At 39.2% G+C, this 12,865-nt stretch overlaps 1 protein-coding gene across 1 annotated transcript in view; it reads right to left on the minus strand.

Moving 5' to 3' along the window:
- LOC133347154 (neurexin-1-like) overlaps positions 1 to 12,865 on the minus strand; it is a 281,972-nt gene that overhangs the window by 165,400 nt on the left and 103,707 nt on the right. The window contains 1 exon segment of the mRNA XM_061559187.1: positions 11,154 to 11,315. Within this exon segment, the coding sequence (XP_061415171.1) occupies positions 11,154 to 11,315 (162 nt within the window).

The raw sequence follows: 12,865 nt of genomic DNA on the forward strand, positions 1-12,865 counted from the left end.
TGGCCACAGTGGAAGAGTAGGCCAAATACCCTCTAAAGGGGCTCCTTGGAGCTCACTTCTACCAGCAGCGGCATAAGCAGGTAATTACAGGGCTCCACCCTTGCCTTTTACCATTGTCTGACTTATAAAATGTGACACGTTTGGGTGAATGTGCTGATATGAACGAAAAATTAAATCCTGACTTCAACTTGAGATTAAATTGTAAAAAAAAAAGACAATTGATTGAGTATTCACATGGAATTAACCCGGTTGCTTCATCTAAAGTAAGTTGAAGACGCTTTCTGTGATGCAAGTAGTGTGTTTTTATGTTGCCGTGTGTTTAGTTGGGGTTGGAGCAGTTCACACAACTGCACTCTGAACCTGTTAACCCGAGTTAAAATCCCGGCCACAGCTAACATCAGTGGTGAGTGACATCTGCACTGATCCCGCCCTCCCGCTACAGCCTCATCATTTTGCACTCGCAGCTTGGTGAAATGCAAACAAACCCACAGTCTGAGGAGGCCTTCATCCAGCAGTTGATTGACAATGGAGCTGCACTGCTTCTATTCAGGCATTTATTAATATGCTAACAGGAGCTGTATTTTTTGTTAACTAACTGTATGGTAAATTTCGATTTAAAACTTTAGTGACTGCAGGGATTCATCTTCTTGGTTCTTTCGGTAAAGTCACGTAGAAGGGAAATAAAAAAATTAAAATATATATATTTTTATATATTTTTATTATTTTTATTTTATTATTTCCCTTTTACGTGACGTTATCGAAAGAACCAAGAAGATAACTGTATGGTAACTGATAAAGTTTCACATTAATAACTAGTTAATGGAAATATTTTTCCATATTTTTTTTAAAGAAAATTAAAATTCACGTGGCATTCTCTATGCTACAAAATGTTACTTAATGAACTAATTTTATAATCCACCAATAATATCTTTGCAATGAAGTTAGTTTAGAATATATTACATATCTTTGGTCTTTATAAACACTATGGTCATTCTGCGCGTATTAATTAACAAAGGCTCATAAAACTCATGATCAATTAACCCTGCATACCTATTCCCATTCTTCCAGAAAATCGAATTAAACATCATATATCACCAATAAATTGCTTTGACATTGCAATACTAATGCTCAATAAAAATACAAAAATATGTTATTGGGCTCATGCACAACATTCAATTATCTTGCTATTTGCTGAACGTTTGTAGGCCTGATTTACATTTTGACAGTCTTCCTTCCTTAATTTAACTCATGAGGAAAGTGTTCACATTTTTCAATAAATATTCTTTTGCATCCCGGAGTAAACAAGCAGAGTCATAATTATATAGTAATCATGAAGATGGTCTTGAGCCAAGATAAGAAACAGGCAAAATTAATCGAGAGTTGCGAATTAAAGATTTTGCATAGACCTAGTGTGTATTAAAAATAATGAAAGTTTATCGTGCCAATATTGCATAAGGAGCATGCAAATCAAAACAATGCAGTCGGTTCATATTCTACTAATGAACGATTACTTTGCTTGGCAACAAAAATGGAGCACATTAGTTGTTTTAATTCCCACTATTTATCATGCTCTGCAAAGGACGTGCCCTAAAGGTCAGTGGAGTCCTGGCAGATTGAAGCCCTTGTGAGCCACCTGCCAGATTTATGCAATCACTCAAAGCACAGCCACTGCATCTTATTAGGCCCAATAAATCACTCAGTACCCTGCTGCTTCCCAGAATCTAGTGTGTTTGGGTCAGGGGGGAGGGGGGGGGGCTAGTGAATTTGAAATCTACGTTCCTGCTTTCAAATCCAGTCCACCCCAACACATTTTGCAATATTGCTTCAATTTATATGCTGTATGTTTAATGGTCGAAGAATAGAAAGCTACGTTCACGAACTTCGTATTTACATTGGATGTTTTAGCTATAATTTATATACATTAACTAGCTTTACTACCCGGGACTTAGATTCACCACGCCCGGCCGCCTTTGTCTCCCCAGTGGCGATGTTCACACACCACACCAATTACTCGTTTGAGCCTTAGTCGACCTAGGGGAGGCCCAGGACCGGTTCAAATAATCGTCACCGGTGGTGGCCGTGAGCGGGAATCGAACTCGGATCGCTGGGTTCGTAGCGCAGAGCCCCCCCCCCCCCCCCCCCAAAAAAAAATACAAAAGTGTATTTTTAAAATGTTTGCATGGTGTACAGTCTGGAAAGTACCCACATGGCAAATCTCAAGTTTGTTGCATGTCGGGAAGTACGCTAAACATTTTGAACAGACACACATAATCACAACTTTGCCTTTTAAATATATGGAGATTAGAATGATTATATGTCGTTTTCCAAGAGGTCGACAACTCTGGAGATGGAGTGATGATCTCAGTTGATGTGCAGGAGTGAGATGGATTCAAGGAGCACTAGACTGTGGGGGATGGTGAGGACATGCGGTTGCCTTCACCCAGCAGTGGATAGACAATGGCTGATGATATAGTTGTGCATATTTTAAGCTTTTTTTCTTCCATTTAGAAATGTAAATAAAAAAAAGTTTGTGTCGAATGTGTATTCAATGGCCTGTGCATAATTCATATTATTAACCCAATTAACCAACACATATATAACATTTTACTTGCCTGTTTGCCACGGAGGGTATTGACACCCCAATAATTTCAATGGGAAACGCAGTACCATATATGCAGGTCTATTTCCTATAGTGTTTGACTACCTCCTATTTGGCAGTAAAGTGTAATTTGCTACATTTCACAATACATATATCATATGCTCCAATGATGTTTTCTATGACATTTTTTAAACATGCTAACAGCCTCCACCACAATTGGAAATCACTGTTTGAAAAATTACTGCATACAAAAGGGAGTTGACTCATTATTTTTAGTGATTCAGTTAGATGCCCACAGTTTTGAGGGAAAAAAAATAACAACCCTAAGGTCTCCTAATGAGAAAACAATTCCAAGTAATGTGTTCCAATTCCCGAAATAACATTCAGATTATTCTTGTATATAATATGTCTCCCATTATTAATTATAATACACTTGACGTTAGTTTAGTGTGGATAAACATTAATTTACACTTTACAGTATGATATCTGAATGCCTATATATACGTACCTGCTGTTATGTTACTGTATTGAAATGGGTCAAACCAAACTACATGCACCTATGATGCAGTGGAATATGACCACAACATTTTTCATAGCTTTCAAAATGGAACATACAATTCTGAAGTCTCCCTTACATTACATGTACAGATAAAGCATGCACACACACACATTTACACACTAATGCACACACAGTGTTGTAGTCACACTTTTAAAGCTGCTTTTATTAAACGTCTCTCAACCTTCTATTTTTATTGAGAAGAAATCCCGTATATAATCCAACCAAAGTCGGTATAAAAATATATTCTCTTTTATCTTTTCCACTTATCGTACTTAAACAGTGAACTAAAAATTCCATCGGAAAGTTAACAGTGCAATGTGTGAATGCCAATTACCCCATATGACGAATGTACATTATCCGAAGACTCTATCTATAATTATAATAAACTCGTTTTCTGTAGCGCAATTCGTACAAAGTGTAAAAGTGCTTTACATATAGTTTAGTTATGGAGATAGCCGGTAAAAGCAGTTGAGTTTGAAGACGAGATTTAAAAGTGTAGCATACTCAGATTCCCTAATGGCACCGAGTCTGGCTGCAAAGATATGTCTCCCATAGAACAACGTCTGGTGTTTGGAATAAAAAGATAATATCAGAATCAGCAGATCTAAGTTTCATCATGTAATATTTAGGATTACACCTTGTGGTAGTACAGGTAAAGACATTCAAACTTTTGTAAAGTTACTTCATCCGTAATATATATATATATATGCTTGCATGTGTCAACAGTAGTCACATGGATAAAATAAGATTTGAGTAATAACCAGGGAGAGAAAAAATGCAAATGTATGGATTTCGTAATGCTTTCCAACACGTTTGTTCACTGTAAGTGTATATCGTAATACCTTGCCCAACGTGGTTTTATCAAATGCATGAGATCTGTTTTCCAGAACACCCGGGGCTATGTTTCGGCTCTGCGCAGTTTGACACTGCGAAGATTCTCATCTCCGCATCGAAAGGTAGTGCTGTGAGAGTGCGGTATCCATCGGAAGGTGTGAATGCATCGACTGTGTGAACGATTTCTTTACCACCTCTGTTTGTGTGTTTTTTTTTGCGTGTGATTAAAATGTAACACACTCAACACGCGCAACAGCGCAACGCAAATATTCACACACACACTGCCACATGCATCTCGCCGTCCACCCATTGAGGATGTCGGTAAGGCAAACGTCGAGATGGCGAATCATTAACGTGCACGTGACACTGTTAAGGCTGAGAGGTGGGCTGGTAATTCAGTACCAGGGGCAAGCGGTGAGCGTGAGCGCCTTGGTGCGGGAAGAGGAATGGAGATAGGGGGTTTTGCGTTGAGGTCAAATAAACAAAAATATAGAGTGGACACACACAAGGAAAGGAGAGTAACTCAGCATCCTTTAGTACAATGATAAGAGCAGATGTCACGTGAGATTAGTTAAACAAAGAGGAAGGGGGTGACCCACGGACGCAAATCATTTTTCATTTTCCCGAATGCGGTTTCGCCCAATACAGCATTTTCCTGGAACGTAACCCCCGCGTTCAGAGAACTCTGCCTATATAATGATCAAAGTTGGATTACATCCATTTGCTGTACTGCCAATTCCTGGTCACCGCACAGCCCAGGGTTTATAAATTGGTGCAATCAACCAGGGCTCGCCTCTAGAGTGCTGGATGACGGGCGTGATCTATCTTGCTTGGCTCATGTAAGCGCTGCTGCACTCTAACACTATACGCCCTGTTTAATATTAACAGGGAAAATTGACCTAAATCCCAGATTATTTTAGTACACTGTCCACTTTTATATTTTGATTTGGCTCATTCAACGTATTTTTTTTCATAAGCTGAACATATGGTAATATATCATACAATTGCATTACATTATTATTTTGACGGAATTATAGCAAAGGCATACGTTAAATGATACGCAATGAACGTACATTACTAAATAATAGTGAAAATCACAGGGGAAAGGGTAAGCATCACGTGACTAAATCCATTTTTGCAGTGTGAATGCCCTTCCTCTTGGCATTCTGACAAGGGTGTTGAGTACATTGCAGTGGCCACGTGTTGTATTAGTGCAGAATGTCCAAGACAGTAATTCATAATTTATAAGCAAACTGAATGAGATAGGTGGGGACATTGAAAAATGCAGTTGTCAAGGATGCCTTGATCACTCAAAAGTTAGGTTGAACATAGCAAAAATTGACTATGAGGTTTACAAAGAGAACAAAAATCGTGATAAATACACGAAGATACTTAGCAAAGGTACTCACTGATAAGCTGCCCTCTGAAGAGCTTCACTTATACTAGAAAAAATGTTCTTTGATGAGTAGGTACCATCATGTTAAAAGTAACAAGGTAGTAATCCAAGTCTAATTTACTTGGACTTTAGACCAAATACACTTTTATGCCTGCAGTCTAGATCCAATCAGGAAAAAAATTGAGTTCAGGGTACAGATAACATTAATATTTTACGAGAAGTAATCCTTATTAAGTTTTGTGTTTGGCATGGCACTTGTGATAAGGCGCTGAAGTATGATGCTAAATTTTTAACACGTAGGCTTTCGTGACCAATACTATCCACAATAGAGGTGTTTTGGGTTACATCGCGTGAATATAAATGTGTTGTTAAACCCGCCACTACGCGACACAGCTAATTAGTAAGGTTTGTTACATAAATACAACATGCAAATTAGTTACTAGTTCAGCACACCGGTGTATTGGAGAGTAAACCCACGACATTTACAATTCGAGTACGATGTTTCACCAGTATTTACAACTGTTTCAGGTGGTGGCGGGTTTAATGACACGTTCATATTTACGTGATCTAACCCAAACAAACCTCTATTATGATGATCAGGATGACGATGTTGGAGTTAAAAGTAGTGATAAGCAAGCATATGGAATTTCGAATTTGTGAATAATTAACCATTAAGTTGTTTTATATATTAGTAAATGCACACTTTAGTGAGGTCATTTTATAGGGCAATACATAATCAATAAAAATAATAAACCCAGTTTATTACATGCGTTTAAGAAATGTTCCCTAAACTTTTTCTTAAACAATGTGACACTAGATGCAATGAAAGCCCTTGTAATGCATTTGTAATAACAACATCTTTATGAATTATAACGTTCAATGCATGGTCAATGGCTGCATTTGTCAATACTGCATCCTATTCAACACTTCTGAATTAATATGTAGTTAAGCCCAAAAGCAAGTGTTTAACATTATTTTTAAATGCTAATGAGTCCACAGTAGAATTTACATTTTTAGGAATTCGACCATTATCGATGAAAAAAAATCTTACTGGAAATTAAGGTCATTGAGAAACAACTACGTACAAAAATGTGACCATCGCCTGCGACCAAATCACCCCAAGTCCGCCCGATCTCAATGGAGCTGAGAAGATAAAGAAGGCCAGGCCTGGTTGGTGCTTTAATGATGGACCACCACAGTGCAGAAGAGGTGTTGTAGATATATGGATGCTGGTTGCCAGGAGATGGCAGCATAGGACCGAGTGTAGTGCACAGATAGGTTTGGTCCACTCACTTGGTTGAGCTAAGTCTGTGGATTGCATCTATCTGTGCAGAAATACGAATGCTATCTCCTCGTATGTGTGGTGGGTTTTCTGCAGGTACTCTGGTTTTCCTGGCATATGGCAACTGCAATGCAGCACCCACCTGAAAATGTTCTTCAGACTCGGTGAGGCGTCCCAGGGTAAATAAAATCGTAAATTTGCAGCCTCTGAATTTTTTTCTCCTGCCACTGCTGGCAGAAGGCTCTCCACTAAAAGGAGGTCGAGAAAAACCCCTCTAAGATAGCATTTTGGCCTATTCTTTCATGCTGGCAAGGTTGTTTTGCAAGCGAATACCCACACTTTACCCCACCATAGTGACCTGCCAATCGACTAACTGTGGCGTACGACCCATTTTGACTGCGGTGTTGAAAGAGGTGGTGGGGGGGGGATTTTATTTTATTTTGCGTTGTGTTTGTTTAAACTGCCACGCCAGGAGACTGAATCGGTGGCCTTTGTATTGCAAGTGCCGTGTTGCTAACAGTTACAGCAGCATCCTTCCTGGATACACAATTTGCATTATTGGCATTATTTATTATGTTAGCGAATCTTTCATGCCAGCCCAAGTTACTGACAGTGAGCAACACCCCCGAAAAGCTTGCTACCATCCATGGCCCCAGGGCAACCGTCTTAGATAGACTAAAGTTTAACTTTGCGCTGTACAATGATGTTAGATTTAAAACTCGATACTTTATTAACTACATAATCTAAATGTTGGATTCAATGTCAGTTGGTATTGTGCATTGCCACTTTTGTAAAGTTATAGCACTCATTCAGAGCCAAATTCACATTGATGCATTTGTGTCTGTTATTTAACTAATGTCAATGATTTTTATTCTGTAAAAAGTCAAACCATTTTTTTTGCTTCAATGAGTATTGAGGTAGTGCTTATCTCCCGTTCACAGCCCTAACACCATTGGTGGACATTCCTATTTCTTTTGGTAAGTCTTCCTAAAGGACAACTGTTGACTTTCCCAAAAAGTGGTAATATTTTATCGACCCCAAACGGATGATGTGCTGAGTCAACCCCTAGCGAAGATTTGAACTTGCAACTTTTTGATCGAGGACCACTCGCTCTGCCAACTGGATGGGTTAAACGGTTGAGATACATTTATTTAAAGTTGTTATTGATTATAAGGAAAAGTTTGGGGGTTTTATCTGCCAAATCAGTATTATTCCTAACTTCTTTCACAACGTACACAACCAGCCGTGATAATTGGAGGTGCGATTAGGTGTGCTGTTAACTCCAAAAATAAATCATATCTGGGAATGTAAAATGTCGACCATTACTAGCCAACGAGATCCCAGTCCTACTATCATGCCTAAGCATGACCAAACCTGCCACAAATACATCACACGACAGTACTCACCCCTGACACTATGAAGGTTGCCACCTCTGAGGTACAAAAGCTGAGACATTTCATGGGAAAATTGTCTCGAGTGGCGGATTATTACACAAATGACAATAAGAGGGACTTTTAATGTTCTGGGAAGACGTAGATTTTCCAGGACAGCTACCTCAACAGAGGACAATCCCAGAAAAACCAGGACTTGAGGTAACCCTAGACCCTCGCCTTAATCTACGTCTTTACTCCCCGAGTAGAACTCTGCCTCAATTTTCTTAATTTGTTTTTCCCTTTAGATGTTGGCAGTGCCACTTACTTCACATTGAATATTAATGCTTAATTATTTTAAATAATGCTTCTGTAGTATATGCAAACGAACTCTTTAGCGATCCATGAAATGTTCATAATTTTTGTTAAGCTTTCTATCATTGCATGCTTTCATGTAATAAGATATACCACGTGGCTTTGTACTCCATACTGCTGACATGGGATATAATAAATTAAAGTAACTTCATTAACATTTCATTAACAATGTATCCACTAAATAGGCCTGCATGGGGCCACTGCTTCTTAACTTTGGGATAAATATCCAATTAAACAGAACGTTTTGATTAAAGTTGATGAGGCACACTTATTCTTAGAATGGAAAGGCATTTCTTGGAACTGCTACGTTAATTAGGGCTAGATTTGGAGTGAAAAAACCCATCATGTACCGTGAAAATAATAGGTGGAACAACATGAATGTGATTGGGCTTTAAAGGGCATATTTATATGGTGTGGGTACGTGCCTCTTGTGGATGTCAAATGCCCTCTTGAGTTTGGCTTAGTGCCCAGTCCTACACACATTATATTTAACTGCAGTGTACTTTTTCTGTTACATTAAATACATTTCTGTATTGTAGCAAAACTAGATGAAACATTGACACGGTGTAAGTCTCTTTATGGTCCTTGAGATATTTTAGTAAAAATAAAACACCGTAATATTTACGATAAAAAAAATGTGTTTATCTAAAGTAAAAAGGAAGTACCTAATGAATGGTACCTGGAGATGCGTTTAGGAATGCTTTTCCACATTTTATGAAAAATTACATAAATATTCTGTGCCCTTTGAGTTTATGAGGTCATGAAGTTAAAAGCAAATATTGCAAATATTATTCAAACCCCATCTGTAATGTTTTTTATTTACCTCACTTAATAAACTTGTATTAAATTGCAGCAACCATTCTCCAATATATTGCTGCGTCAAACGTCATTTTCTACATTGAAATCAAACAAATGACTTATCATGTTGTGAACTAATAGAGCACAATATACTACAGTGTACTTGTATATTGTTTATGATGTATTTATCTCAATGTTATTTGAGTGTGCTGTGTAATAATACTAATAATTACAATTTTAAAGCCCTTTGTAAGTCCACTGCTGCATATAGACCTCCCTACGCTGTATCAGTCATTCAAGTTTGTTTTGCCATACTTCACTACATAGGTCAGTGCGAGTTGATTAAGGGAGCGTGGAGGGAGGGGGGTGGGTGCTGATTCAGTTATCTCTTGCCACTGATGTTAGCCATGGCTGGGATTCAAATTCATACAACTAAGTTTATAACCAAGTACTCTGACGACTCAGCCACCATGCCCCATGTATAACAATATCATGTTAAAATGGCTAAATTATTTTAAGATGTTTAAAGCTGTTACCTTATGAGTAACATCGATCAATTAATTAATTTATATATATATTTTTTATTCATTTACTTATTTTTCTAGGAGAGCCATACTGAGTCATTGCATTCTTGCTTAAGATCATCCTGCATTGGGGTTTTAATTAATAATGTTTTCAACCAAAGTAATGAGTGTTTATTATACAAGCGGGAGGAAACTGGAGCACCCAGAGAAAACACACATGTGCGAGGAGGCACCGCTATATTCTCGTACAAATGGAAACAAATGCTGATTAGTCCACTTGCTTTACTGCCTCTCCTGGTGAGCTCGGGTATTGCACCTCGACACTCACGGGAATAGAGTTTCACAAAATGTGTGCGACCTACACACCCTTGTCTTCACAGTGCTGGATTACAGGCCACGTGACTAGCCACCATTTCCGGGCTGCAGTTATATACAATGGGTATATTACTGATAACAGTTATATACAATGGGTATATTACTGATAACGGTTCGTTTTTGATACAGTGACGTTTAAGCCAGGGTGACTCAGAGCACCTTACAAGTGGTAAGTGACGTACATCACATGCCATCTTAACGCATTTGAAAGGGCACCCCCAGGGGCAGCTGTCGCTGTGCGCACAAGGTGATCCAACATCTGGCCTACAAACAGGCAGTACGCCAGTAGATGGGGGCAGAGTTTGCTATGTATGATCACAATTGAGTAATTTGCAGTTTATATGACTCTCCAATGTGGTTATCACAGATGTGGTTATCATGATTATGCTGTATAACTCTACAATGTGGTTATCATGATTAAGATGTATAACTCGTTAATGTGGTTATCATGATTATGATAACTCGTTAATGTGGTTATCACAGTTGTGCTGTATAACTCTCTCATGGTGTTTTGGGTCGTACCACGTGTTGCTTTGCACATGCCGGGGAACTGAATCGAAGAAGATCCCAGTACGTAGAGCGAAACTTCGAACATCGTGCCGAACAACACGCAGTACAACCCAAAAACGCATCATCGAAGAATTACATAATCGGGCACTGTGGGGGTGAGATGTCCACTCCCTCGCCTGGTATACAGCAAGTCGTGGGTTCGATCCCGACCCTGTTGCCTATATATTTGGAGTTTGCATGTCCTCCCCGTGGTCACGTGGATTTTTCTCCGGGTCCGCCGGTTATCCCCTCCACATTTATAAACGTGCGTTTAGAGTATTTGGCTGCGATACATTTCCACGTGATGAGTCACTTCTTTGGACTATCGATTGTCGCCAGGTTGCTTCTGACAAAGAGCTATGTAGCTCAGTGGGCCTTACCCCGTAACATGAAAATAGTTTCATAGTTTCATCAGGCTTCGGTTCCAAAACAATACGGTGGTCATTCGGCATGCAGAGCAACATCATCACAACCGTCTAACGTCTGTCTTACCTCTTTTAGACATCCCATGAAGTTGTTACTGATGGGTGACCCTGGCAGATCGGCAGTGTTGGGGCTGCCCCCCACATAGAAGAAATCATCAGAGCCCAGCATAGTGTAGTCCTCTTGAGTATAGCCCGTTGAAGTGAGGATGCCATCCACTGAGATGGTGACCTGGACGACCGGTGTGAATTATAGGGGGCGTCGGCGGTGAAGGTGGAGGGGGGGGGGACAAAAATGGGAGAAAAAAAAACAAGGACCTTTCACGAATGTTACTAGACCTTGAACAGCCGTTTTTTTCCCCTAGAGAGAAAGCATGTCAATAAAAAAAAAGTCATAACACGAGCACATTAAAAAGGACATTGTAAAAACTACGCATGTCTTGTGGCCAACACTTTTGTGCTTGCACCTTTTTTTTTTTAAAGGCGCCATATTTAGGAATTACATGAAAATGTCAAGGTACACAATTTCACATTTTCAAATTCCATTTCCCATGCACAGTTTGAATAAAGTTCAAGTGCAATAAAATATTGCTTGCTTTTTTTCAAATATGAATCAGTACAATTATTATTGAATGTCAGGTATGAATATTAACGCGTAATAAATGGTTACGGAAATATTAAAACAATAATTGTAATGCATTTCAAGGCCTTTCCCTGTAAAAAGAAAACAATGCACTGGCTGACAATTCATTCGGCTGTCTGTATTTTATTTAACTAGCTCACATTTTGTTTCAAAAGCTGTGATCAATGCTGTTTTAATACCATAACCATGCATTGTGATCAACAGTCGAGTTGCTTTCTCAAAAGTACCAGTCACTTTGAATCACTTCCTACGGTAATCATTGTAGTTACAGTTGTATTAATACAGTAACTTCGCTCATGATCAATCACTCACAAACATCAAAGATAAAAGCATACATTTTACCTAAATAAGCACACGAATAAAGAAGAACCAATTGGGAACAACAGTATAACTCTTGGCTTATATAACCAACATGTTAGAAACGGAATGCTGTATTGTTCCCCTTTCTTCGTAAGCGCAGGTTACATAAAGATGACCAACTCAGCCCAGGTACTGCAATGCTACTTGCATACATTACAATTCACTTACAAACAGCATGGCACGCCAGTCAATAAACATGCCTTCCACTAACGCCACCATAGAGAAAGGAGCGTGCACTGAGGAGAGTTCCCATTTACAGGCAGTATAGCATGGGTCAGAGACACCGTCACAGTCCAGTAAACCATGGCTGCCACTTCAACCACACAACGCTCAACAGCAAGATGTGCGACATCACACAAGAGCCAAGAACCGTGCAAATATTGTGTGTAGGAGAGACAGAGAGAGAGCGAGAGAGAGAGAGAGAGAGGCAGGAAGATAAATACAGAGAGAGAGAGAAAATAGATGTAAATAAAAAGATGTTTGAATAAAAAATAAGAGATTACAGTCAAAGTAATTTCTTGCTCAAACGGGGATTGAGGCAGTGCTCATCTCCTGTTGCAACCTAAACAAGTAGTGTACATTCCATATTTTTAGGGCAGGGGTGAGTCCCTCTGTGGACAACCATCGTGGACTGCCCCACAAAGTGGTATCAATTTTACCGACCCCAGAGGGTCGATGGGCTGAGTCAAACCCCCAACCAGGATTTAAACTCGCAACCTTCTAATTTGCGAGCCTCTCATTCTACAACTGAGCCACTTGCCCAGATCAAGTGCACGTTA

Source organism: Lethenteron reissneri, chromosome 25, assembly GCF_015708825.2.
Source record: "Lethenteron reissneri isolate LAM-NWPU_2019-01 chromosome 25, ASM1570882v1, whole genome shotgun sequence".
Classification (NCBI taxonomy): Eukaryota; Metazoa; Chordata; class Hyperoartia; order Petromyzontiformes; family Petromyzontidae; genus Lethenteron; species Lethenteron reissneri.